This window comes from Octopus bimaculoides, chromosome 18, assembly GCF_046866305.1.
Source record: "Octopus bimaculoides isolate indiv1 chromosome 18, ASM4686630v1, whole genome shotgun sequence".
NCBI classification, from domain to species: Eukaryota; Metazoa; Mollusca; class Cephalopoda; order Octopoda; family Octopodidae; genus Octopus; species Octopus bimaculoides.
The window spans coordinates 14,287,253-14,314,790 of NC_142945.1; the positions used below are offsets into that span (position 1 = coordinate 14,287,253).

The 27,538-nt window shown below is 36.3% G+C and overlaps 2 protein-coding genes and 4 non-coding genes across 9 annotated transcripts in view; 4 read left to right on the forward strand and 2 right to left on the reverse strand.

Moving 5' to 3' along the window:
- Window positions 1-10,753, reverse strand: part of LOC106878545 (small G protein signaling modulator 1) — a 47,746-nt gene extending 36,993 nt beyond the window's left edge. The window contains exon 1 of one of the 4 annotated variants that reach the window (XM_052974515.2): window positions 10,206-10,753. The gene's annotated coding sequence lies outside the window, so the exon portion shown is untranslated. Of the gene's footprint in view, window positions 1-8,192; window positions 8,816-8,858; window positions 8,879-10,205 lie in introns of those variants that run through there. The other 3 variants (XM_089365824.1, XM_089365825.1, XM_052974517.2) reach the window with 3 other exon arrangements.
- A 353-nt stretch (window positions 10,754-11,106) lies between these two features.
- Window positions 11,107-11,270, forward strand: LOC128249977 (U1 spliceosomal RNA). The gene has a single exon (XR_008266119.1). It is a non-coding gene; the product is annotated as a U1 spliceosomal RNA (small nuclear RNA).
- A 1,193-nt stretch (window positions 11,271-12,463) lies between these two features.
- On the forward strand, window positions 12,464-12,627 carry LOC128249971 (U1 spliceosomal RNA). The gene has a single exon (XR_008266113.1). It is a non-coding gene; the product is annotated as a U1 spliceosomal RNA (small nuclear RNA).
- Window positions 12,628-15,106: 2,479 nt separating this feature from the next.
- On the forward strand, window positions 15,107-15,270 carry LOC128249975 (U1 spliceosomal RNA). The gene has a single exon (XR_008266117.1). It is a non-coding gene; the product is annotated as a U1 spliceosomal RNA (small nuclear RNA).
- Window positions 15,271-17,445: 2,175 nt separating this feature from the next.
- On the forward strand, window positions 17,446-17,609 carry LOC128249979 (U1 spliceosomal RNA). Its single transcript, XR_008266121.1, has one exon. It is a non-coding gene; the product is annotated as a U1 spliceosomal RNA (small nuclear RNA).
- Window positions 17,610-20,848: 3,239 nt separating this feature from the next.
- The window catches only part of LOC106878544 (inactive serine/threonine-protein kinase ULK4), a 43,711-nt gene continuing 37,021 nt past the window's right edge, over window positions 20,849-27,538 (reverse strand). Inside the window, exons 28-33 of the mRNA XM_089365826.1 lie at window positions 26,268-26,431; window positions 25,029-25,133; window positions 24,066-24,173; window positions 23,537-23,611; window positions 22,413-22,501; window positions 20,849-21,224 (exon numbers count right to left, since the gene is read on the reverse strand). Coding sequence (XP_089221952.1) covers window positions 21,158-21,224; window positions 22,413-22,501; window positions 23,537-23,611; window positions 24,066-24,173; window positions 25,029-25,133; window positions 26,268-26,431 — 608 coding nt within the window. The 3' untranslated portion in view covers window positions 20,849-21,157. The remainder of the gene's footprint in view (window positions 21,225-22,412; window positions 22,502-23,536; window positions 23,612-24,065; window positions 24,174-25,028; window positions 25,134-26,267; window positions 26,432-27,538) is intronic.

Genomic DNA, 27,538 nt, shown 5'->3' on the forward strand with positions numbered 1-27,538 from the left:
TTGATTCACAGAACCAGAGGGGGTGGGGTGTTACAGTTGGGTTGGCTTCAAAATGGTTAATGCAATCAACCTGAAAATCTCAAATGTTATCTCTACTATAAAAGCATAAAAAATACTCTTTCCTATTTATAAATGCACAAATATTCTTATATTTCTCCCATCTGCTGTCACGCCTAAGTTTAATCTATGTTATATTTGCTTGAAGAAAGACAAGCAAATCAGCAGTAAACAACATCTAAAATTTTAAATTTTAAATGTTGTTATATAAAAAGTATTCAAATATTCACACTGAATCACAAATGAAGAAGTCAGGCATTCTAACTGTAAAGGATTTCTTTAGGATTAATGTTTTCTCAATTATATGCAGCACCTTAGGTAATGAATTAATAAAATCATCTAATATATAGTCACTTGAATTGCACTCTCTCATTAAACAGAAGATACAAAAGCATAAAAATGACCATAGGTTGGTAGCAAAGTACCTGAGAGCTCCTATCCAAAATCTTAACATCAGGTATCAAGAAGATGTAAAAGGATAAAGACTCCCCTTTGGTTTGCACCTAGGAATTTACCCTATGAAATATAAGCCCAGGCAAGGTTGTTTATGGAAGACAAGCAGTCACCTATGCATACCAGCCTCCCCTCTCCACGCCACCAGTGTTATCCAAGGGAAAGGCAAAAGCAATACAGCACTAGTGACGGCACAACTCATTTCTACAGCTAAGTGAACTGGATCAACATGAAATAAAGTGTCTTGCTCAACACACAGCCCAGTTCAGGAATCAAACTCACTACCTCATGGTTGTGAGCCTGATACTCTAACCACTGAGTCGTGTGCCTTCACAAGAGTATGTATACATGTGTAAAAGTATTAACTCTCATACAATGTTTATCATACTGTTATGGGTTCTCTTATCAAAGACAACAGATAAGGGTTCTGTAATTTATTCTAGAACAACTTTTCACAGATGATTTGTTTAAAGGAATCAAATGCTTGTGTTGTACGTTGACTAACTTCCTCCATGAAATTGCCTATACAGATGCACCATGCTCTACACATCAAAGGTCAAAGTGATCACAGAGCAACATGAAAAGAAAAGTCTTGCTCAAGAACACAGTTCACGGTCCAGTCTGGGAACTAAAACCATAATCTTGTTACCGTGAGTGCAATACTGTACTGGTATCATTGATGGGTTGCCCAACCCATTAATGAGGTTTCCCTGAATAGAGTTCAATTCACTGATTATGTTTTTTTCTTTATCTTTCACTTTTTACTTCAGTCATTGGACTGTGGCCAAGCTGGGGTACCACTATGAGGGATTTATTTGAACATACTGACCCTGCTACTTATCATCATTATTATTATTATCATTATTACTATTACTTTTTTTTTAAGGTTTCATACTTATTCTATCAGTTACTTTCACTGATCTGCTAAATTACAGGAATGTAAACAAACCAACACTGGTTATCAAACAGTGGAAGGACAACACAAACATACACACAGATGCACACTTATATATATATATGACAGGCTTCCATACATTTCCATCAACACTCTCTAAGTGGTTGGCGTTAGGAAGGGCATCCAGCTGTAGAAACTCTGCCAAATTAGATTGGAGCCTGGTGTTGCCATCCGGTTTCACCAGTCCTCAGTCAAATCGTCCAACCCATGCTAGCATGGAAAGCGGACGTTAAACGATGATGATGATGATGATGATGAAAATTCACTCATGAGACATTGGTCAATGCAGAGCTATAGTAAAAAAACACTTGAACAAAATGCTGCACAGTGGGACTGAACACCAAACCATCTAGTTGCAATGGAAACACCTTAACCACACAGCCATACTCGTATCTCTGTGAGGTATTCATTCAATTGAGACAGAAATGCTGCATTCAATATATCCCGTCCAAAATGAAATTCGAAAATCATTTTGTGTTTTGAAATTATCCATTCAAGGTATGAATTCAATAAATTCTTTTAACATTAAATATTAACAAGATTTTCTAAGATCATGGGGAAAGGAGTGTCATGTATCAACATGTGGGTGGCAACATTTCACAGAACAAATATTGGCCTACATTTTAGATACAAATGGTTGAGCATACTGAATGAATTTTTATGTGTGAAAATACATTGTAAGTTTTGGGATTATATATATATATATATATATATATATATATATATATATAGAAAGAGAGAGAGAGAGTGATAGATTATAGTACCATTTTAATATGGGCTTCAATGACATATATACTTCTGGAGAATACTTTAGATAGTTTTGCTGTACTCTTGAGATAGTAATTAATAATACATAAAAAATTACAGGTTTGAAACTCAGACTCCAAAATATAAATTCTCACCTCTATTGCATATTTGTGGCTATCATCATCATTATTATTATTATTATTATTATTATTAATATTATTATTATTATTGAGTGAGAGAGCATTGCATGCTATCAAAGTGACACTGGGATAAACAATACAAAGCCCAGTATACCCATCATGACTACCCGTCTGATAAGGGTACACCAGGCACATGCATCACAACTATATGTGCGTGACATGGTGATCTTATACCACGATAAACAGCACATGACCTTGCAGGTAGGGCCCAGTTAGAATTTTCCTTGGGTCGAGTAGCCCATCCCACTCAAAAGGTCCCTGAATAAGGGTTATCTAAGGATGTTGAATGAAAGACTCATGTTTCCAGAAGCAAATTATTCAATTCCCAGAGAATTCCTCTTAACACACAGCTATGGTGCTCCCCAACTACTTTTGCTTGTGATCAGAGATGCACATATTGTCACTCCCCAATCATCATTTTGTGTTACATCAAGCAAATATCAGTAATACACGAGAGGTAATTTCATTAAAAACAACTCCTTCTGTCTCAGTGAAAATTAGGCACATATTTAACTTAGTCGAAATAAATCAACACTGTGTGGTAAATAGCTTGCTTCCCAACCACATGGTTCCGGGTTCAGTCCAACTGCGTGGCACTTTGGGAAAATGTCTTCTGCTATAGCCTCAGGCCGACCAAAGCCTTGTGAGTGGATTTAGCAGACGGAAACTGAAAGAAGCCCATCGTATATATATATATGTGTGTGTGTGTGTGTGTGTGTGTGTGTGTGTTTGTGTGTGTGTGTGTTTGTGTCTGTTTGTCCCTCCAACATCGCTTGACAACCGATACTGGTGTGTTTACGTCCCCGTAACTTAGCAGTTCGGCAATAGAGACCGATAGAATAAGTACTAGGCTTACAAAGAATAAGTCCTGGGGTCGATTTGCTCGACTAAAGGCGGTGCTCCAGCATGGCTGCAGTCAAATGACTGAAACAAATAAAAGAATTTCATAGCACTGAAAATTGTAATTATAAGTAAAGCTATCATGGCTGCCATTCCTCTATTCATTATCTTCACTTTCAATTGTATTTTTCCTGATATATATGTTTATCTGTTACACATGTCACCCTAGTCAATCTACAGTTTCTGCAATATTTTCTTTTTCAATTACTTTTGTTCATTTATTCGGTTTTTATAATGATGTATTAATAGTTAGCTCTTATCTACCTGGTTGAATATATCTAGCTATTATGGACTTTTTATCTGTTGTGCACACCTCTAGCTTATGCGCATCCCACTCCTATTAAACTGAAATATAGACATAAAGTCTAGTGGGTGCAGGCATGGCTGTGTGGCTGTATGGCTAAGAATTTCACTTCACGTTCACGTGGTTCAGGATTCAATTTCCTCATACAATGCACTGACCAAGTGTCTTCTGCCATAGCTATAGATTGACTTGTGTTTTGTGAGTAGAATTTGGCAGACAGCAGTGGCATGACAGGAGTATGCCCCACCTAGGGTAGCTCTTGAGTTTGGTAAACCACTCCACTGCATACAGGCTTATACAGCAGACCCAAAAGTGCCATCCCTACAAAGAATCACCCAAGATGGACTGTCCATGTCACCCTCAACCCTAGCTATGCTCCTGGAAACCTGTTCCATACACACAAACATGACATCATCCTCATTTTTATATGGGTTTTAGTGGGGGGAGGGGTATGAACTCAACAAAACTGGTATGGACTCAACAAAACGTATTGAGGCTGTATTCTACATCAGGATGCCCTTCTTGTCAACCTTATCTGTTTTTAAGTTGGCATGTTTTTCAATAGTCTTAACACACCAAAAGTGTTGAAACCAATGAGCTATGGGACATACAATTTATGAGAGAAGTAACATAATAACTGTTTTATGCAAATGTACTTTGGAGTATAGTTGTTGTAATAGTAGAAGAGTTTTATACAGAGTTGCACATGTACATGGATGAATGCAAATGAATGTCTATTGTCTTTGTGAGCAGAGAAAAGGTGATTCAGCCTATTTGAGACAATTCAGTGAAGATCACATGACTTCATGCAGCCTGTCTTCTGTCCAGAGAGAAATTAGAGAGAGAGAGAGAGAGAGAGAGAAACAGAAAGCCAGATAGATACACAGATAGATAGATAGATAGATAAACAGATAAATATATAGACAGAGACAAATATATACATTGACACAGATAGACATACCTACAGACATATAGACAAACAGAGACAGATATTACCATCGAGGACTTTACTAAACCAGAAAACCTGATTTGCGTTAAGAGTACTTTGCTGATAATTAGATAAATTACTTAATTATTGATGCATTAAGCAAGTAACAATACAATCTCATTGCAGACATAAAAGACACACTAAGAGTTGCTGAAGTATGGAACAAACTGCTGGCATCAGTTGTTAGTTGTCGGAGCACTGCATCCTTCAAAACTTCTATGCTTCCTGAGATTCGCCAACACTACACCTGATTTTCTCCCCTCCATACACATGCAAGCATGTATCTGACTCATATATTGTTCACTTTCCAGACATTTGTGCATTACTGCATATGCTGTGTACGCACTTTTGACAAGTTGTAGTGCAGCTGAACACTGTATACAATAATTTCATTATTATATTTAAATGATAATGATTTGTCTCAGCAAAAGAAAGATGTAAACAATTGCAAGGGAAGTAAACTAGTGCTGTCCATCAAAAATACTTTGTGATATTTGTTTCTCCAGTGTTACAAAGATACACCCTTTGTCACATGCAGTAACATAAATGCAGTGAACTAGAGCCTAACCCATTGGGAATCTATAACAAATGACCCAATTATTCAAAATATGTCAGATAAAATAAATAAACAAAAAGAAATGACAGAGTCGATAAGATATTGAATTGCCAGCTTATAAATCTTGACCTCAAAACTGTCAGTAACATGTGTAAGAGAGGGGGGGGGGGAGATAGAGTTTGTGTATGTATATACACACACACACACATAAATACAAATATTTCTGTATAGATGTATATTTATGTTACATACTCTTTTACTTGTTTCAGACATTTGACTGCGGCCATGCTGGAGCACGGCCTTTAGTCAAACAAATCGACCCCGGGACTTATTCTTTGTGTGCCTAATACTTATTCTATCGTTCTCTTTTGCCGAACCGCTAAATTAAGGGGACATAAACACACCAGCATCGGTTGTCAAGCAATGCTAGGGGGACAAACACAGACACACAAACATACACACACACATATATACGACGGGCTTCTTTCAGTTTCCGTCTACCAAATCCACTCACAAGGCTTTGGTCGACCCGAGGCTATAGTAGAAGACACTTGCCCAAGGTGCCACTCAGTGGGACTAGAAATAATAGATATACATATGTAAATGTAAACATACAAGTGCGAACGCGTGTGTGTTTGTGTATTTGAGCATAAACATGTATAAACTGGCACTCCGTCGATTACAACGATGAGCATTCTAGTTGAACCAATCATTAGAACAGCCTGCTCGTGAAATTAGCGTGCATGTGGCTGAGCACTCCACAGACACTCATACCCTTAACGTAATTCTCAGGGAGATTTAGCGTGACACAGAATGTGATAAGGCTGGCCCTTTGAATTACAGGTACTACTCATTTTTGCCAGCTGAATGGATTGGAACAACATAAAATAAAGGGTCTTGCTGAAGGATACAATGCGCCGCCAGAAATCGAACTCGCGACCTTACCATCATGAACCGAATACCCTAACCACAGGCTACGCGCCTTAACAAACATGTATAAACACACACACACACGTGGGTAGGTGTATAAATGTAGATCATCCAGATATTTATAACCTTCTTTAAACTGCAGCTTGTTTGGACCAAGCTTAATCGTGTTATTGCACTGGTATTAACATTTTCTATTCTAACTGAAAATTCCCGATACCCTGTTCTAACCAATCTTACGAACTCTCTTTACTGTCAAGGATTCATTGACGAGGTTATAGACCTAATGGAAGGGAAATAACTCTTGCAGGCGTTACTGACTGGAGGAGGGGGGGATTATGGATAGAAAAGGTCATCGTGACCTGACTGATAAGGTCCCACCTTATCCGCTGAAACAACCGTTACGTCTTCACGGGGCCTGCAGAAAATACGTGCAACTCTCGATCAACTTACATCTCACTGCCTAAAAGATATGGAAGGACATATTGGATAAAATCTCGAATAAAAATACGAGAGTGATTGTCGTATTTGGAATACCTTTTATCATAGGTTTATTCGATCAGAGCAATTCCTTTTAAAGCAGAGGCATTAACCACTTCACTTAGAGAACCAATGCAATGAACGAAACCTTTTTATGGTCGTTTCAAATTACTATAATTGCTACAAAAATAGCAACAAAATTTTGAAACCACATTCTTCCGTCCTAAGTTTAAAAAAAACGTAGACAATAAAATCTGATTTTTTATAAAGATAAGATGATCTTGGCTGGAATACTTTTGATTATAAGTCTGCCTGATTAGTGGTAACCTGGGTTTAAACAGAAAAAAAATCCTCTCTCGTACTAGCGTAGAAGTTGGAGTGTTAACGGTGGTGGCTGATTTTGATGTAGTTACCGAGTACATGTAATCAATATTTTCTTTGGAAGGAGGCAGACGAAGTGACAGAATCGTTAACACTCCGGGCAAAATGCTTTCGGCATTTCGTCCGTCCTTACATTCTAAGTTCAAATATCACTGAGGTCGACTTTGCCTTTCATCCTTTCGGAGTCGATAAAAGTTGAGCACTGGAGTCGAAATAAGCGACTTAACCTGTGACTAATGACGTCCTAGATATAAGAAAAGACGAACGCTGAGCTGAATTGAAGGCGCCTCTGTATGGTAGCCCAAACTGCTTGAAATAACAGTCATTCAAATCTCACTTAAATCACACCCTGCCATCTTTGAAGATACTTGGGTATAACGGAGTGCGGATAATATTCTTTGCGGTATGGGGGCGACAGGATGGACATTAGTTTGAATACTTTTGATCATTAGTTGGCTCGATCCAGGCTGACATGGGGCTAAGCAACAACAGCAATGACATTGTGGGGAAAGAAATGACAAGAAGTAGAGAAAGCTATAGAGACAGACTGGAAAGTAAATCAAGAATATTATGAAGAACCAAACAATAATAATCCTTTCTAGTAAAAGGCACAAGGCCTGAAATTTTGAGGGAGAGGACTAGTCGATTAGATCGACCCCAGTGTTTCACTGATATTTAATCTATCGACCCCGAAAGGATGGAAAGCAAAGTCGACCTCGACGGAATTTGAACTTAGTTCATGCAGACGGACGAAATGCCGCTAAGCATATTTCCCGGCGTGCTAACGACTCTGCCATATCGCTGCCTAATAATAATAATAATAATAATAATAATAATAATAATAATAATAATAATCTTTTCTACTAATGGCACAAGGCCTGAAATTTTGAGGGAGAGGACTACTTGATTATATCGACCTCAGTAAACATATTTGGCATAACTACAGGGTTTTACCCCCCCAAACTTTGGGAGGTCATAACTTTCAGAAAAATGAATATTTTTTAATGAAATTATGACCTCCCAAAGTCTGGGGGGTAAAACCCTGTAGTTATGCCACATATTTTATGGAATGATGATGTAGAAGTGACACACGTGTGGTCCATTAGTTGGGTATAAGCACAAAACAAAATTGGTAATTTAAACTTTTAATTCCCTCCTCCTTTGAACCAAACGAGGCCTTGTATGAGAAAAAAACATTTACTAACAGAAAAGTACGTTATTAAAATAAATTAACTTTTACATACCTCTTTTTTGTAAATCACTGTGAAATACCTTCCATATATTATACTTAAAAACCGAAACAATGGGATGGGGGAGTGAGGTTGAAAAAAAATCATAAATTAAAAAAAAAATGTTTTTCTTCACTAACATAAATGTGTTAATGGGGAGATCCCAAGTTCAGCCATATTTTGCTCCAGACGGATAAGTGGATATGTGTATGTGTGAGTGCGCGTGCGTACGTGCGTGCGTGTGTATGTATGTATGTGTACGTATGTCAGTCAAGATTTCCCAACCATTTTTCAGGCGATCTTTCGATACTAATTCTTTTTGTTTCAGCGTTTGTTTGGTCAGCGAGAGAAATGAAATTTACTGTCAGCAACTGTGAGACAACGTCCCACGACCCTACAACTTTCACTGTTCTCTTACAACATCATTCTATCGCTATCTGCCAAACTATGCAAAGAAACATTCTCCCACATCTTTCTTTCGCCGCATGCTCTCGAATGTTATAACCTGCCCGTCGAGGTATGGTATTTTGCAACGTAACAGTATATAAATACTTTCTTAAAACTTCATGCATTGTTCATCTTTCGCATCTTACAACATGCAATTATAACAACAAATTTTGGTAATCTTCAAGTTTAGGGGGATAAAAAAAAATATTCAAGGGAAATAACTGAACGACTTACCAGTATTATCCGTTTTCTTCTAGCTGTTTATAAATAAATCACACCCTAACCCTAACGTCAATCAAATCACGTGTGTGATTTATTTATAAACAGAGATGTACGGATAATACTGGTAAGTCGTTCAGTTACTTCCCTTGAATTTTTTTTTTTTTTAATCTCCCTAAACTTGAAGATTACCCAAATTTTTATCGTTACAACTGCTCTCCGATATTTCATATTATTGTGTACCTAATCAATCTTAACCGTTACAATTGGTAACTACACTAATTAAAACCCGACCGTTACATATACATAGCAGGGTCTTATAAATGATGGCTTTTTATGAGAAAAGATTTTGGAAAATTTATGATTTTTCACCTCCCTCCCCTTTACCACCCCGGGACCAATATTGGCCAATTTTTAATGTATTATGCACTTAAAAACGATAGGAGAAGCCTTTTGGGTAATTTTTTTTCAATGAGAATATCTTCAGACGAAGAAGTGTGTTAGTTAAGGGCGATTTAGCTGGTGTTTCTAGCACATCCCACGACCACCTGATACCATCCTCGTTTCATTCCTCATCCCTTGGGACCAAGCAAGTCCGTCCGTCCGTCCGTGTGTGGGATGGGGGAACATGTTTACTAAGAGAAAAGTATACTTTTTAAATAAATAAAAATTTGAACATCTGCCCCCCACACACACACACAGTTCGTTTCTGTTTATAATTTTAAAAATATTGGAGAACATGACAAGGTCATTACTGGGATTGGTCCTGATGGACTATATGTAATCTGAACCTTTCCCCCCTTATTTATTATTTTTTTTTTTACGGAATCCCACGTTTTAGGCTATGGAGATTCCGATTCTGAAAAAAATTTTTCAAAAATCTCAATTTCAAAATTTCGATTCCCCCCCCCCACCTTTTTTTATATAGATCCACAGGGTAAACCTAACCCTAACTCAAACCCTAACCCTAACCCTGACCCTAACCCTAACCCTGACCCTAACCCTAACCCTAAACCTAACCCTAACACTAGTTTTGTGAGATTTGGCTGTTATTTCTAGCATGTAAATAGCCTGCTTGGTGGGGGGGGGGTGAAATTTTTCAAACAATTTTTTTTCAGAATCGGAATCTCCATAGCCTAAAACGTGGGATTCCGTAAAAAAGAATTAATAAATAAGGAGGGGGGGCGGTTCAGATTACATATAGTCCGTCTCTACCCTGGGATTTATCCAGTGGTTTAAAATTTTTGAAATTTTTTCATAAAAACCTTCCTTCCATCATTTCCAAGTACCTGGTGAACAGAAAAGAAAAAAACCAAACCAAACCAAAACAAAACAAAAAACCACGGAGAAAATACAACTTACGAAGGGTTTCAAATTCGAATGCGACTGAGATTTTGTTGTTAAGACACCGCCTAGCACAGAGCGTCCCTGTTTGAACAGATCTATGATGCAAAAAAACACATTCCAGCCGTTCCCTTCGCATCATTTAGAAGTGTATAGGATATATTATTGTCCAACGTGACTTTCCTTCCTTTTTGAGATGGAAGGATGTGAGTCTAGAGAATGTGACTGCTATTTCTAGCATGTTGAATGACCACAGAAGTGTCTCCCTGGTTGGATTGCGGGCGAGATGTTTCCTCTGTTGGTCCGAAGTGTTTACAGTCGCTTATTGCTGCATATTATAAGCATCGACCATTTCCACAACTTTTGGTAATATTAAAATTCTTGTTTCAAATCTGAAGTGAAAACTTCCCATCTTAATTAAATGCTATTTTATCTAGTATTGTTCTTTTATGCCATGTTATGAATAATCATACGGCTGTCCGTTTTAATAGAAATACCCGCTGCTGAATTTTAAGGTTGTATAAATGAATTGAATTAGGGTTTAATTTTAAATGAAGCCTTAAGTATTTTGACTTTTAAGTAAATCAATAAACGAAAAAGAAGAAAATATACAAAAGAGAAAAGATTTGTCGTAGTTTAAAAGTTCAGAATTACCTCCCTTGAAGATTGGCATATACGGGCAGAGAATGAGTTTTGAAAGAAATTAGAGTAATTAAATTTCTAAAATCTAGGTAAATAAAGTAAATTAAGTAATTAGTATGAGACGAAAATGTTGTAATTAATTGTGTAAGTAAAATGAAAAGAGAGTTATTTTGTTTTTGAGATGTATAAATAAATGAATTGTAAATGTTGTTGGTATAAAATCATCGAATGTATTGAATAGTAAAGGAATATATTCAAATTTTCCACGAGGAAAATCATACTTACCTGGCACAGGGGTAAACCATGATCAGCAAGGTGGTTCTCCCAGAGTGAGGCCCTTCCATTGCACTCCGGTTGGGTTGACCTTTGCGATCGCCCCAAATGTGGGCGACTCGGGTGCGCTATTTCTAAGTGTGGGGTCTGCGTTCGCGCTCACCCCGTAAATCAAACAAAGAACAGACTATCACTAACGAATTTTCTAATGGTCATACATTGGAGAAGCATGGTTTTACATACATGAATAATTATTATTCGCTGCTATTTCTGGCAAGTCTTTATGTACGGAAATACTATTGTAGATATTTTTCTTGCGACGAATGTGTAGTTTTTAGGCTGCTATTTCTAGCAAGTCAAACCTTTATCTAATGGTATTAGATAAACAATCTTTGGAAGTCGGCGAAAGAGAGAGAGCGATTGAACCAGGGAGGTTATCTTTTCGAAGTCGGCGAGATGCGGAGGAATTGATGTGTGTGTGTTTGATGGAGTATGCGAGACAGAAAGTGTGGTGTGTATGTGAAGTTGTTTTTTTTAGTGTGTGTGAAGAGAGCAATGGTATTGGTGTGTGTGTGTGTCTGTTATGTCATGGAGAAAAAAAGAGATAACAGATTCTTTTAATCACTTTTTGTAATGAGTGAATATGTGATTAAAAGAGAGAGAGAGAGATTATGAATGTGTGAATGACTTCAGTGACACACACAACAACATACGTACGTACACACCTATTGCATACATGTTTTTTGTACGCATATATGTTCAAGTGCGTGTGAGAAAGAGAGAGAGAATGTATGCTTTTTTTGTTTTTACTTGTTATACATAGCAGACCGTTACATAAAAATACATACAAACAACAAGCAAAAGCAGATATATGCGTGTGTTGTGCGCGCGCGCGCGTATTTGCCCCTATTACCGCTTGACAAACGGCGCTGGTTACTTTTCATCTTTATAAAAAATAGAAATCGTTGTGTCTAATTTGAGGAAGATTTTGCTGTTATATCTATCATGCCTAACTATCATGTAAGATGCTCTTTTATTGGCTCGTTTTGTAGTAGTAAATGTTTTACAGTAAATATTTTTATCGGTAAACTTACAAATAAAACTGGAGTTGTCTCCCTTGGTCATTTGCCGTTACTGTTAAATTAAACAAGGCGATAATTTTTAAATTTCATATTTGAACAAATTAAAGCATTAAATTACTAAATCACTTAATTAGAAATAATGAATTGTAGTAGTTAAGTTATAATATATATGGTTAAATTTGTTGAAAAATTAATAGTAGAATGTAATATTAGAGGCGATATCAGTGAAGTTACAATGCAAATATTGTAATATATGAGTTTAGTGAAAGAGCAAAAAACATACTTACCTGGCACAGGAGTAAACCATGATCCTCAAGGTGGTTCTCCCAAAGTGAGGCCCTTCCATTGCACTCCGGTTGGGTTGACCTTTGCGATCGCCCCAAATGTGGGCGACTCGGGTGCGCTATTTCTAAGTGTGGGGTCTGCGTTCGCGCTCACCCCGTCATATAATTCAAAAACAGACATAATCGAGAAAATTCCTCTTACTTTATTGTATCATTCCGGATTTCGCTCGAATTTGACGTCAGTGTTACTTAGTTTGATTTGAAACAAAGCGCTTGATTAGCTTAATAATCCTAACTAAAACACGGGCTATACTATACTGTTAGTATCTATATATATATATATATATAGTTCAAAAAAAGGAGAAAGACAAAAAACAACAACGTGAGGACGTGATACAGATAGTGTTACTAGACGCTCGGGGAAAGGAAAGAGTGAGAGTATGACGTTTCGAGCAGAAACAAGGAAAGTTCAAAGAAGGGAAAAACGGAGGAAGAAAAAATCGCCACCGATGTCCACGAGGTTACATTGTGGAATATATATATATATATATGTATATATCTGAGAGATTTAGAAGTTCATTATTTCTAATATATATATTCTTTTTTTTTGAAAAACAACTTTCTTCCAAACAATGTCACCAGGTTTTTGCCATTTTTAAAGGCCAAGAATAAACTTGTCATTGAAAGAACTGATCAGCTGTAAACACAATTTTCTTCTTTCACCTTTCCTTCTCTTTCCTATTGACACACCTTTCAGATACACAGGCACGCGCACACACACACCAATACAAAAACACTCACACACACACACTCTCCTTCTCACTTTTTCCTCCATTCCTCACCCTTTTTTACTATCCTATATATCTCTCTCCACCCCTACACATTCAATAATACTATAAAAAGAGAAAGATCCTCTGAAGTAGAATCATATTTGAAAAACCTACAAGAATAGGTGCAAGCGCTAATATTCATAAAACATGTGACATATTAATAAAAATCTGTTAATGTACAACCATCCAGATATCTGAGTACCTTATTTTTTTTTTCCAATATATATATATATATTAAAGATAAGTATTTTCAGTGGAAAAGGTGTGAGATTTGGTTGTTGTTTCTAGCACATCCCAAGACCACACTCCTCATTTTCACTCTCACATGTATTGATGTTTTTTCAATATTTTTCTCTCATTAAACACATTTTGTGGAATTTTGATGCCGAAGTAACACACGCGTGGTCTGTTGGTGGGATTATAAGCAACAACCGAAAAATGGTAATTAAAATTTTTTATCCCCCACATTTCTCTAACAAAAGTATACTGTTAAAATGAATTATCTTTGACATTCCACCTTTTTGAAATCACTGTGGATAAATGCCAGCAATGACCTCAGCCTCTCCAATATTTTGAATTATAAACAGAAACAACCGAGGCCGGGCAGTGGGATAAAATCATAAATTAAAAATATTTTTTTATTACATAAATGTGTTTATGGAGAGAAAAGTATTGAAATACATCAATACGTGCGTGAGTGAGAAAGAAACGAGGATGGTTGTCATGGGATGTGCTAGAAACAACAGCCAAATCTCGCTTAAATCACACTTTTTCTTCTGAGAATATTTACAATTCTTTTTTCTTGTTTTACTGAAAACGATCCTACCATAGTTTTACGTGCAAAAGAATTCGCCAAAATTGGTCCGGAGTGTGATGGTGAGGTAGTGGGGGAGTAGAAAAGAATAAAAAAGATGCCCCCCCCCCCCCGTTAAATTCACGAAAAGCGTTGTTATACTGCGTGCTATCCGGAGTGACCCTTCAGTGCCATTACTTCCACCCCAATCCTCTTTACAGACTTATACAGTAGATCCGTAAGTACTATACTCATAAAAGTGCCGTCTGAAGCGGATCGCTACATTGCCTCCTCCCCAAGTAAGCTACAGGCATTGATTGTAGAAGTCTTCCGTCAGTGGTTTGTTTTATAAAATATTGTATGTAGTTGTAAAATTTTTATACTTCAATAATAATGTTTTACTTCTTTTACATAATTGTTTCTCGAAGGTATGTCTATATTTCAACGAAACATTATATTACTTATTCCGGACATCAAGCAACCGGTCGTACGGACATTGGTATATATACAGATATCATATACGTGCGTGCGTGTTTGTGTGTGTATACTATATATGTCCCCCACCACCGCTTGACAACAGGCGCTGATTAGTTTTTATCTTTGTAAATAAATAGAAATCGTTGTGTGTAATTTGAGGAAGATTTCGTTGTTATATCGAGCATGCCTAACGATCATGTAAGATGCTCTTTTGTTTATTCGTTTTGTAGCAGTAAATGTATTACCGTAAATATTTTTATCGGTTCTTACAAATAAAACTGGAATTATCTCCCTTGTTCATTTGTCTTTACTGTTGAATTAAAGAAAGTTATGATTTATAAATTTTATAATGTCAAGAAATTAAAACATTAATTTACTAAACAACTGAATTAGAAATAATGAGTTGCAGTAGGTGGTTTATAATATATATGATGAAATTTGTTGAAAAATTAATATTTCAAAGTAATATTAAAGGCAATATCAGTGAAGTTACAATGCAAGTATTGTAATATATCAGTTTAGTGAAAGCGAAACGAACATACTTACCTGGCACAGGAGTAAACCATGATCCTCAAGGTGGTTCTCCCGAAGTGAGACCCTTCCATTGCACTCCGGTTGGGTTGACCTTTGCGATCGCCCCAAATGTGGGCGACTCGGGTGCGCTATTTCTAAGTGTGGGGTCTGCGTTCGCGCTCACCCCGTCATATAATCAAAAAATAGACGGTCAGACTACAGGAGATGGAATTTCTCCGTCTGACAGATTTTCCAGCTTTTTTTTTTTTTTTTTTCTTCAATACAGTATTTGAAGTGATAGAGAACATCTCTTAATGAAAAACCTTTAAAAAATTCATGAATTCTTTCACTCCTTACCATTCCAATCCTGACCGATTTTGGCACTTAAAGACTATGCGGGAACTCTATTTGGTTTCTATGTATATATGAGTCTAGTGCTCTTAGCTTAGTTTTTCCTTGGGGTTAGCCAGATTGGAGCAATCAACGTTATCAAGATGAGTAGACTTAGTAAACGGAAACTGCGTTTGTCCACTGACAACCAGAGAAGGTTTATTTAGATAACTGTTAATTAGAGGTTTTTGGGAAAAGAGACCAATAGAATACTAGACTTTAAAACGATAGGTACTGGGGTCTCGAACCAGCCAAAATTGCAAAGGTAATCTGGAACTCGACTGAGGAAAGAAAGCTTCCAATGACTCGTCCTTGTTTTCTTTGTATCGTCTGTCTGGATGTTTTGCGTTCTTGTCCCATTTTTGTATGATATATATATATATATATATATATATATATATATATATATATATACATACATACATAAGGTAAGTATTTTCACAGGGAAAGGTCTGCGATTTGATGTTTTTTCAATATTTTTCTCTCATTAAACTCATTTTATGGAATTATGATGCCGGTGGGATATAAGCAACAACAACGAAAAATGGTAATTGAAATTGTTACCCCCGACTTCAATGTGTGTGTGTGTGTAAGGAAAAACTTTTTCTAACAGAAAAGTATACTGTTAAAATGAATTATCTTTTACATGCCAGCAATGACCTTCTCAGGCTCTACAATATTTGGAATTATGAAGAGAAACAATTGAGGCCGGGCAGTGGGATTGAAAAAAACAATCATACATTAAAAAAGAAGGTTTTATTGCATAAATGTGTTTATGGTGAGAAAAATATTGAAAAACATCAATACGTGAGTGAGAAAGAAACGAGGAGAGTTGTCATGGGATGCGCTAGAAACAACAGCCAAATCTCCCTTAAATCACACACTTTTTCTTCTGAGAATATTTACAATTCTTTTTTCTTGTTTTACTGAAAAGGATCCTATCATAGTTTTACGTGCAAAAGAATTGGCTAAAATTGGTCCGGAGTGTGATGCTGAGGTGGGGGTAGTAAAACAGAATAAATTTTGAACAGGTAACTTCATAAAAAGATACCCCTCCCCTGTTAAATTCACGAAAAATACTGTTTACACATACATTGGCGTTGTTATACTACATGCTATCCGGAGTGTCCCTTAAGATTGCCATCAACCCACCCCTTACCTCCCAATCTTCTTTGCAGGCTTATACAGTAGATCCGTAAGTACTATACTCGTAAAAGTGCCGTCTGAAGCGGATCGCTACATTGCCTCCTCCCCAAATAAGCTACAGGCAATGATTGTAGAAGTCTTCCGTCAGTGGTTTGCTTTATAAAACATTGTATGTAGTTGTAAAATTTGTATACTTCAATAATGTTTTACTTCTTTTACATGATTGTTTCTTGAATGTATGTCGTCTATATTTCAACGAAACAGGATATTACTTATTCCGGACATCAAACAACCGGCCGTACATACACTGGTATATATACAGATATCATATACGTGCGTGTTTGTGTGTGTGTGTATACTCTATTTGATTGCCCCCACTACCGTGTGACAACCGGCGCTAATTAGTTTTTATCTTTGTAAAAAATAGAAACCATTGTGTGTAATTTGAGGAAGATTTCGCTGTTATATCTAGCATGCCTAACGATCATGTAAGATGCTCTTTTGTTGGCTCGTTTTGTAGTAGTAAATGTATTACAGTATCTTTATTGGTAAACTTACAAATAAAACTGGAGTTGTCTCCCTTGTTCATTTGCCTTTACTGTTGAATTAAACAAGGCGATAATGTTTAAATTTCATAATATTTGAACGAATTAAAGCATTAAATTACTAAATCACTTAATTAGAAATAATGAATTGTATTAGATGAGTTATAATATATATGATGAAATTTATTGAAAAATTAATAGTAGAATGTAATATTAAAGGCAATATCAGTGAAGTTACAATGCAAATATTGTAATATATGGGTTTAGTGAAAGCGAAAAAAACATACTTACCTGGCACAGGAGTAAACCATGATCCTCAAGGTGGTTCTCCCAAAGTGAGGTCCTTCCATTGCACTCCGGTTGGGTTGACCTTTGCGATCGCCCCAAATGTGGGCGACTCGGGTGCGCTATTTCTAAGTGTGGGGTCTGCGTTCGCGCTCACCCCGTCATATAAATCAAGAATAGAAATAACCACGAAGATTTTCTTTTTTTTTATGCATTTGCACTCTTAAGGAGGACTCGTTTTCCCAGGCGCCTTCTCTCTCAGCCCCTTCCTATATTAGAACCACTGTGTTAATTGTACAGAACATTATCAATGATGTTTTGAACTGAGTATGCATAATTGCTTGTTGTGTGAATGATGTCGTGTTTTCACGTCTGTTACACTGTCTGGTTTCTATAAACAATGGCTTCGCTATCCATCTCGTTAGTAATATTTCGGTATATTACCCAAAATTTTGCCAGCTAAATTACTCATAACATTGGTAGGTTTTGGCCGGTTTAGCCCCAGAAACAAAATATTTATTCATTAGTTTTCACGTATGTGTGGGTATGTGGTTGGAAGTTTGCTTTCCACATGGTTCCGAGTTCAGTTCCACTGCATGCACCTAGGGCTTCCAATGTAGCCCCGGGCAACCAAACGTTATCAAGATGAGTAGACTTAGTCGATAGAAACTGTGTTTGTCCACTGACAACCGGTGGTGTTTTCTTTACATAACTGCTAATTGGAAGTTTTGGGAAAACAGACATAAAAATGATAGTTACTGGGGTTGATTTATTCGATTAAAATCTTCAAGGCAGTGCCCCAGCATGGCTGCAGTCCAATGACTGAAACAAGGAAAAGAAAAGATTTTTGTTTTCGGCAATGTCGTTCATAAACTGGTGATTGTCGAATACTCACACACAAACACACGTTCAGCCGCTGAAACGGTAATTTAAAGAAGCCCTTCATATATATACATACACACACATAGAATAACGACATATTTGTACCCCAGCCCCCACTGACTTTGTTGCCTCATAACTACCAGATAGATACATTCTTACGAAATTTTCAACAAATACCGCTTACATTCAGAGTATATAGGGATTTGCTGCAATGAATTTTCCCAAAGGGTTGAGGGGAGGAGTTTCAGAAAATTCACACGATCCGAATTTTTTCCCTTTATATCTTTCGGGAAAATGGGCATCTTCTATTGAAAGTTTATACAAATACCTTTCAAACAACATAGATTACGATTATAAAGAAATTTGTAGGGAACATTTTTTGCAATGGGCTGGGGAAAGGGGTTTCGTAAAAACGAAGTTTCGGATCAGGAAGACCACTTAAGTTGGAATTTCTCCATTTGACAGGGATTTTTCCACTATTTTTCTTCACAGTCTTCGAAATGATAGTGGGCATCTCTATGAAAAGCATTTTGAAAATTTATGATTTCTTTCACTCCTCAACATCCCAATCCTGACCGATTTGGGCCATATTTTTCCACTTAAAAACTATTATATACATACATACACACACACACACACATATATATATATATATATTACAGTTCTATATTTGAGAGATGAGGAATTATTTACGTTTGACAGATATTTGTCCTCATCTTGTTTGTTGTTAAAACGTTTCTGCGCCGAGCTGGCAGAAACGTTAGAGCACCGGGCAAAATGCTTAGCGGTATTTCGTCTGCTGTTACGTTCTGAGTTCAAATTCCGCCGAGGTCGACTTTGCCTTTCATCCTTTCGGGGTCGATAAATTAAGTACCAGCTGCGTACTGGGGGAGGGGGTCGATGTAATCGACTTAATCCATTTGTCTGTCTTTGTTTGTCCCCTCTATGTTTAGCCCCTCGTGGGCAATAAAGAAATAAAAAACGTTTCTGCTGATATAATCTCCAGCCCTCTTCAGGTGTCCTGGAGAAATTTCAAACCCAAGTTCTCATTCCTAAGGTATTTTTCGATGTTATTATTATTTGTATTCTTATTATCATTCAGGTCACTGCCTGGAATCTTGGGGTTAGTAATCACTGTGCCATATGCCCGTAGGCAATAATGGAGTGAATTTTAGGGCTTTATTTATATCTAATATTTTCCTATCCTTCCTTAATACTGGTTCCCATATGCTACTCATATCTGCACTGGGTCTGCTTAGGAGGTTATTATGTACTAGCATATGTGCTACTTCTTTTAGTTTTCGCATTTTCTAGTGGTGTTCTGTGTCTATTATTTTAACTTCATCCCACAGGGGAAGGTGGTCTCCTTTTTTCCATACATGATCAGCTATATCCGATTGATCAATATCTCCTCATGTCACAGCTTTGCCATGTTCGTCTACCCTTATTTTGAGTGGGTGGCATGTTTTGCCTTTGTATAAACTACCGCAGCTGTAGTAGTAAATGATGTTTTGAATAGCCGGCAAAGGAGGGGCACTGGTCCACTTAGACCAAAGTAAAGCATTCAATATGGTAGACCACCAGTACCTGGGGGCTGTAAATTTCTTGAATTTGAAGAATTATGCAACACATGAGTTTATTAAAGTTTGTTTTCCATCAATAGCTAGTGTGATGCAGTGGAATGTAACATGAATTTCAAGATGTTATATAGCTAAAGAATATCTCTTCCCTTTGACAGTAAATGTTTGCCCTTAGAAAGATGTGCAACATTAAGAAGCTAAGAAACAAATGAACATTATCAAAACACCTATTAATTAAACAGCGATATGTAAGGTGGTGAGCAGGCAGAATCGTTAGCACACCAGGCAAAATGCTTAGCGACATTTCGTCTGTTTTTATGTTTTAAGTTCAAATTCTGCCAAGGTCAACTTTGTCTTTCATTCTTTCAACATTGATAAAATAAGTACCAGTTGAACACTGGGGTCGATGTAATTGACTTCATCATCATCCTTTAATGTCCGTTTTCCAGGTTCCAGTTGGCTTGGTTTCTATGGCTGGATATCCTTTCTAATGCCAACCACTTTACAGTGTGTGTGCTGGGTGCTTTTACCATGACACTGGCATAAGTGCTTTTAATGTGGCACCAGAGCAGCACTCTTGCAGGCAAAGCCTCTTCATCAGGAAGAGTGGTATTAACATTTCTGCTGTGGAAGACAGCCCTTTCTCCAAAACTGCTGATGTGCCAAAATTTAAAATGAATTAAATAGTGATACAACTGTTTCAAATTTCAAGCTATGTCTCCTGGCACTTATTTGGTCAGGCCAGCAAAATTTTTATGGTCAGTGGCAACAGAAAAGTAATAGTGATAGGATTTGAACTTTAACTATCAATCTAGTAAGGAGATACCTTAACCACTCGACTAACTGTAACACAGTTGACAATGCATTAAAATATTTATAAAAGTCTAAAAAAATACTTGGAAATCAGAACAGAGAAAAGATCAACCATTGACTAAAACATTACACATGAAAAATATTTTTATTTCTTCCTTTTACAAAACTGAATAAATACATACATAAATACATTAAAAAAAAATTTTAAAAAATCTCAGCAACTGATATGTTAAGTCAACAAATACTGAACACAAAAATTCAAATAATTGTTACAGTAAAGCAGATTCTTCATAAGGCATTTGTGTGTGTCTGTGTGTATGTCTGTTATGTGTGTTTGCGTGTGTGTAATGTATGTATGTATATACATACATATATGTGTGTAAATATATATAAAAAGTTTGTGCATGTGTGTGTTACTCAAAAGCTTTATTTAACTCAAGCAACTCCTCCAATCTTCAGAATGTCATTTGCCAGAGATGTAATTGCAATGTCTGCTGTAGAGCTGGAAGAGAAAGATTATACAAGTGAGATTTAAGGTAGTTTCTGTTTTTTAATCATTTTTATAATATAAGTTCACCAGATGTCTAGATTTTTGCAAGTTCTTGTATTTAACACTATTTTCCAAATGTCTCATCCTTCAGTTATGAAGATTATGATATATACAGGTTGTGATGGGTAAATTATCACCATTTTATATTTTTTAATTCATGCATGCACATTGTTGTTTTCTGATTTTGTTGGCTACATAGTATAGTAGGGTCAGTTGGGCACCATCTGTGAGAAAAACAGCACCATGACGCACTGGAAATGACATGCTTGACATTCACGCCAGAATCTCCAATACAAACATTTCAGAGTGTTTGGGTGTCAATCTGAGGGACATGTACCAAGAGTGATAAAAATCAAACACCATGGTAATTGGAGTGATCATTAGTGATGGCGACATTATGCCTCCATTCATCTTCCTACATGACCTCACACTCAACACGGAGGCATACATCAAGTGCCTGGAGGAGGTAGTGCTGCACTGGGTCAAGAGGGTGACTGCTGGAAAACCCTATGTCTAGCAACAGGACTCTGTACCATGCCACACAACCAGGAGAACCCAGTCATGGTTGTCAGACAATTTCTGTGACCACATCACCCTTAACATCTGGCCACCTGACTCACCAGACTGCAACCCCCTTGATTATTATGTGTGGGGCATTGTTGAGTGAGAGACCAAGAAAATTCCTTGTAACACCAAAGATGAACTGAAGGCAAGGATTATGGCAGCATTCACCAATTTAAACAAGGAAACCACCCAGAAGAGTTGCAGGAGATTCCAAAGCCGTCTGGAGGCTGTGGCTGAAGCCAATGGCGATTTTATAAAATAAATTTACTCTTTAGTATTTTGAGATATTTTTATGTAATTTTGGTAAATACGTTAAAATGAGATGTTAGTATTATTTTCATTTTTGTGTGTGAATGTGTCTGTAAAACAGTGCATTTAGTTGTGAAATTTTCTATCTTTTTATCTATCTACCTATCTATCTATCTATCTGTCTGTCTGTCTAAGATCTTCTCGTAGGAATCAATGCAATTATAATAGGATAAAATAAATACTTGTCGGGAGGGGAACAATGTGGTCAAATAAAAGCCAATAAAGAATAAGAAAATATAATTTTAGTTAGAAATGGTTAAAACTTACCTGGCTGTGTGACTGAGTGATTTAATTACATTTAATAACTCTAATCCATTCTGTTTTAAGGTATTGGTATGGTGTTTTTCGACTGTCACCTGATAGGAATGAAAGTCAATGAAAACTTTTTGCATAATTCTTTATTCATTTTTAAATAACTTTTTTATGAATAATTCTTAAAATTAACTATTTATACATACTTGCATTAATGTGCAAGCTTGACTGTGTGGTTAATAAGCTTGCTTGCAACCATGTGTTTTTGGTTTCAGTCCCACTGTGCAGCACCTGGGACAAGTGTTCAACTATAGCCCCAGGCTGACAAATGCTTTGTGAGTGAATTTGGTAAAGGGAAACTGTGTGGAAGTCCATCGTGTGTGTGTGTGTGTGTGTGTCTTAGTGTTGCGTTTGTCCCTCACTTCCACTCAGTTCGACAATGTGTTGGTTTGTTTACATTCCTGTAGCTTAGCAGGTTGGCAAATTAGAATGATAAAATAAGTACCAGACTTGAAAACAAGTACTGGAGTCACTTTGTTCGACTAAACCCTTCAAGGCAGTGCCCTAGTAGAGTCGTAATCCAATGATTGGAACAAGTAAAAAATAAAAGAAGATAAATACTTGCACTGAAGTATTTTCCTGTAGAAGAGAGCTTTATATAGTGATTATAAGTCTAATTTTTGGAGACGAGAGATATTTTAAACTATTAACCGCATCTGTTCCTTCTTATTTATCTCCATTTGTCCATGTACTCAGACAGGATTTGAACTCCTTAGCTTTCATTTCAAGTAGGGCTCAACACCTTTTCTCACTAAGCCATGATTCCATAAGATAAACATTTCAAATTCAAAGATTTAAATAGCTTAAGCTGTTCTCTTTATCTTTCTGTTTTACATTTGTTCCTTCCTGACGGCATGATTGGAATGGTTTCAATAAATTTAAATATTTGCACATTTTTGGAATAGTTGTTTCAAAACTAGATGCTCTGCCTACCAGTAAACAGTAATATAGGAGCTGAACTTGTTTTTCAGCCAGACAAGCCGAGCCAAGCAAAATTATGCACATTATTCAAGAGCAATAATACAGAAACTTTAAGGATGAGACGAATGTATAAAATGACAAAGAGAATTACTACTTACAAAACGTTTTATAATTCGTAGAATCAATTTCTGTCTTTTGCTGTCGGCAATTTTCAATGCCTTACAATAGAATATCTGGTAGTAAATCAATAGAATGATGGATAAACAAAGATTGACATTGATACAAAATCAGACATTTGTTAAAGAGAGGAACAGTCAACTGAAAATAATACAGTAGTTTGTCTTTTGGTGAGCTGGCTGGCAGGATCATTAGCATATCAGACAAAATGCCTAGCAGCATTTTTTCTGACTTGTTATGGTCTAAGTTCAAATGCCACCAAGATCAACTTTGCCTTTCATCCCTCTGAGGGAAATAAATTAAATACCAGTTGAGCATTAGGGTTGATGTAATCAACTGAAATCCCTGCCTCCCCCACACTTAATATTACAATAAGTACCAGGCTTAAAAAAAAATAAGTACGGAGGTGGGGGGCAACTCATTCAATTGAAAACCCCATCAGGGCTGTGGCCATGCTGGGGGCATAGGCCAATGACTGAAACAAGTAAAAGATAAAAAAAGACTACTTACCATATTTTCATCAGTCAAAGCATCTTGACATTCTCCTCCAAACAACTGGGCTGTCAACGACAGCAATTTAGTGGCAATTTCCTGGATTTCACAGTCAGCATGACACATCTGAAGAAGAAAAAAGTATTCCAAAAAAAAAAAAAGATAAAGATATAGTTATACATATCTTGAGTATAAACATAGAACTACCCAATTAATTTGTTGCTGTTATTGTTAAAAAAAAATCTATTGTAATATCTACAGCATTTTTTTTACTTATTTCAGTCATTAGACTGCAGTTATGCTGGGGCACTGCCTTGATAGGTGTGTACAGCATGTAGGTTTCCCAAGCTGTCACCCATTTAAGAACTAACTAGGCTCAACATTGCTTAACTTCGGTGATTGTACAAGAAGTGGTGTTTTCAATGTGATATGGCTGTAAGAATGTTGACTTTCTGAAAAAGTCTTCTTACTCAGTAAAAATACTTTGGCTCTCTACTCCAGTGGAAGACTGTATTCACCATTTCAATTGCTGTATACTTGTGCAGATGAAGTGAACACATTGACATCCAAGCTAAGAGAGGAGCATGTATACCAACGGTTCCCAACTGGGGTCCATGTGACCCCAGGAGGTCCATATAAGATTTCTGGGGGTCCATACAAACAAAATAGTAAGTTAGTGATCCACAGTAGTATATTAAGGGGTTCACAGTATTTTCTTTTACCCAAAGCCAGGAACTTTTCAAGGTTTCAGAGACTGAAGTGGCTCAGGAAGGAGATGACAAGGTGCGCGCACACACACACACATGTATGCATGCATATATGAATCTTCAGTTGTATCTTTTGCTGACATATATTGTTTATGGGGATTAAGTGTGGAAGAGTGGAGTATCACTGATTAAATAATAATAATAATGATACAACATAGAATAAATTACTGTAAACCAGATAAAAAAAAACAAGACAAAATATAAAATACTAAACCAGTTGAACAAGCAATGGGTTGACATCTATAAAAGCTTTGTTTAAGAGAAGTAACTGTTCAGCACGATTATTATCAATGATGTCTTCATTTCCATGTTTCTTTGCCTACAAAACAATAAGCAATATTTTTACTGGACGTCACCTTCAAGAGTAGAATAGACTACATTGATCCCAATTATTATTAATTAGTAATTAATAACTAAATTAGTTACAGGTATGATTGTGTAGTTGAGAAGCTTGCTTCCCAACCATGTGATCTTGGGTTCAGTCCCACTGTGTGGCATCTTGAGCAAGTGTCTTATACCAAAGTCCCAAGCAAGTGGATTTGAGAGGTGGAAACTGAAAGAAGTCTGTTGTGTGTGTGTGTGTCTGTGGGTGTCGGTGTCTCCTTGGCTTGACGTTGCATGATGATTGTAAGAGAGTGTCAATGTTATGCTAGCATAAAAAAATGGATGTTAAATGGTGATGATGATAATTATTTTACTGACGTCAGAAGGATGAAAGACAAAGCAAACCTGGACAGTATATGAATTGAGAATTCAAAGAGAAATAACCAAAACAAGATATTTTGTTCCATGCACCACCACCCATGAATGGCATATCTCAAAACATTACTTCTTCAAATAACAAGTACGTATGTACTTATGTATGTGTATATATATAAATATATACCCATGCTCACATGAAAGGCAGACGTTAAACGACGATGATATATATACATATATATATATATATATATATATATATATATATATATATATATATATATATATATATATATATATATATATATATATATATATATAAAATTTAATAATAAGGGTAGAAATTGATATTAATCAATTAAAACCAATGGTCTAGCATATTAAAAAAATCCGAAGATTAAAATTATATTACATACAAAAATAAGAGGAATGACCAACAAAAATGGACTCCTATATGCTAGAAATAGATGCCGAATCATCTAACGACGAAGAATATGTTCTCAGTATATATATAACAGGTAAAGACCTCCTTCAGCTATGAATGACCATGGAATCGCACCTAGAAAGTTGCCTTCCGACGCACTCAGTTTCCATCAACCAAATTCACTCAAAAGTGGTTGATCTGAGACTATAATGGAAGCAATTTGCCATTCACACAAGAGATTAGGTCAGTGACTTCTCTTGTACCTACCACATACACTTTCAGTGCAGTTTATTAAGCAATAAAGCAATGAGATGCCACATTATTACTCACCTGAATCACTTTCCTCACAACATCTGAGATATACTTCAAGTTGCCATGAAGTGTATCTAAGAGATCATGCAACATCTCCACTGAAACCTTGTAACTAGGGTTCGCTGGCTCCATACATGTAGGATTTAATTCAGATATTAATCCTATTAAGTGTCCAATCAAACCTAAAGGCAAAAGAGTTTGAGACTTCAGAGTACATTGTATAGCATTTGTATGCTTCTGCTTTTCTCAGTTTTTCATTTAAAAACACTGAAAATATTTAACCTAACAAATGTTTCCTCTCCTACTATACAGGGTGTCCACAAAGTCTGGGTACATGGAGATTAGCACATACTTTAAATTATTCATCATCATCGTTTAACGTCCGCTTTCCATGCTAGCATGGGTTGGACGATTTGACTGAGGACTGGTGAAACCGGATGGCAACACCAGGCTCCAATCTAATTTGGCAGAGTTTCTACAGCTGGATGCCCTTCCTAACGCCAACCACTCAATTGTTTATGTTATGATTTTATTTACTCCATGTACCCACATGGGGATTAACACATACTTTAAGAAATTATTATTTCTTATATTTAATTGTTTATGTTATGACTTTATTCACTCCATGTACCCAGACCTTGTGGACACCTTGTCTATTGGTTGTTATTTAGCCTGAAATCAGACCTAATCAAGTAGAAAATGTTATGAAAGCAGGCAATCTAGAAACAATTGGATAAAAATCTAGATTCATCATTCCAAATATGTCATCCCTCCTAATGTGCACAATGGCTTGGGAATGAAATTTGCTTAGGGAGTACTAACAAGGTCTTACTGAAAAATAACAAACTCTTATTGTTCATTTTTTTTTTGTTTTTTGTCCTTTGAGAAGAAACCTAACTTCAAGCAAATTTTTACAGATCACTTTTTGCACAATGTTTTATAAAACCTGACAAATGAGCAAAAGCACTTTAGCAATGACCATCCCATTTGATGGCCATTTTTTTTCCCTTCAGGTAACATTCATCTAATTTTACAATATCAAATGCAGGCTTAAATATCATTTTTAAGACAGTCAAGAATGATTTAATCCTTTTTTTTACCACATTTCTGTTGAAATAGATTGCATTTGTTTCAATTAATAAGAAAATAATGAAAACTTTAATTAAATAACTGTAATAATGAACTGATGATGTTTGGGACATAAATTTATGTGAAATTTTGATGAAAGGTTTTAATTTAGAATACTTTAAGACAGAACATTTGTATTAAAGGACTCAGGTGAGTTAGGG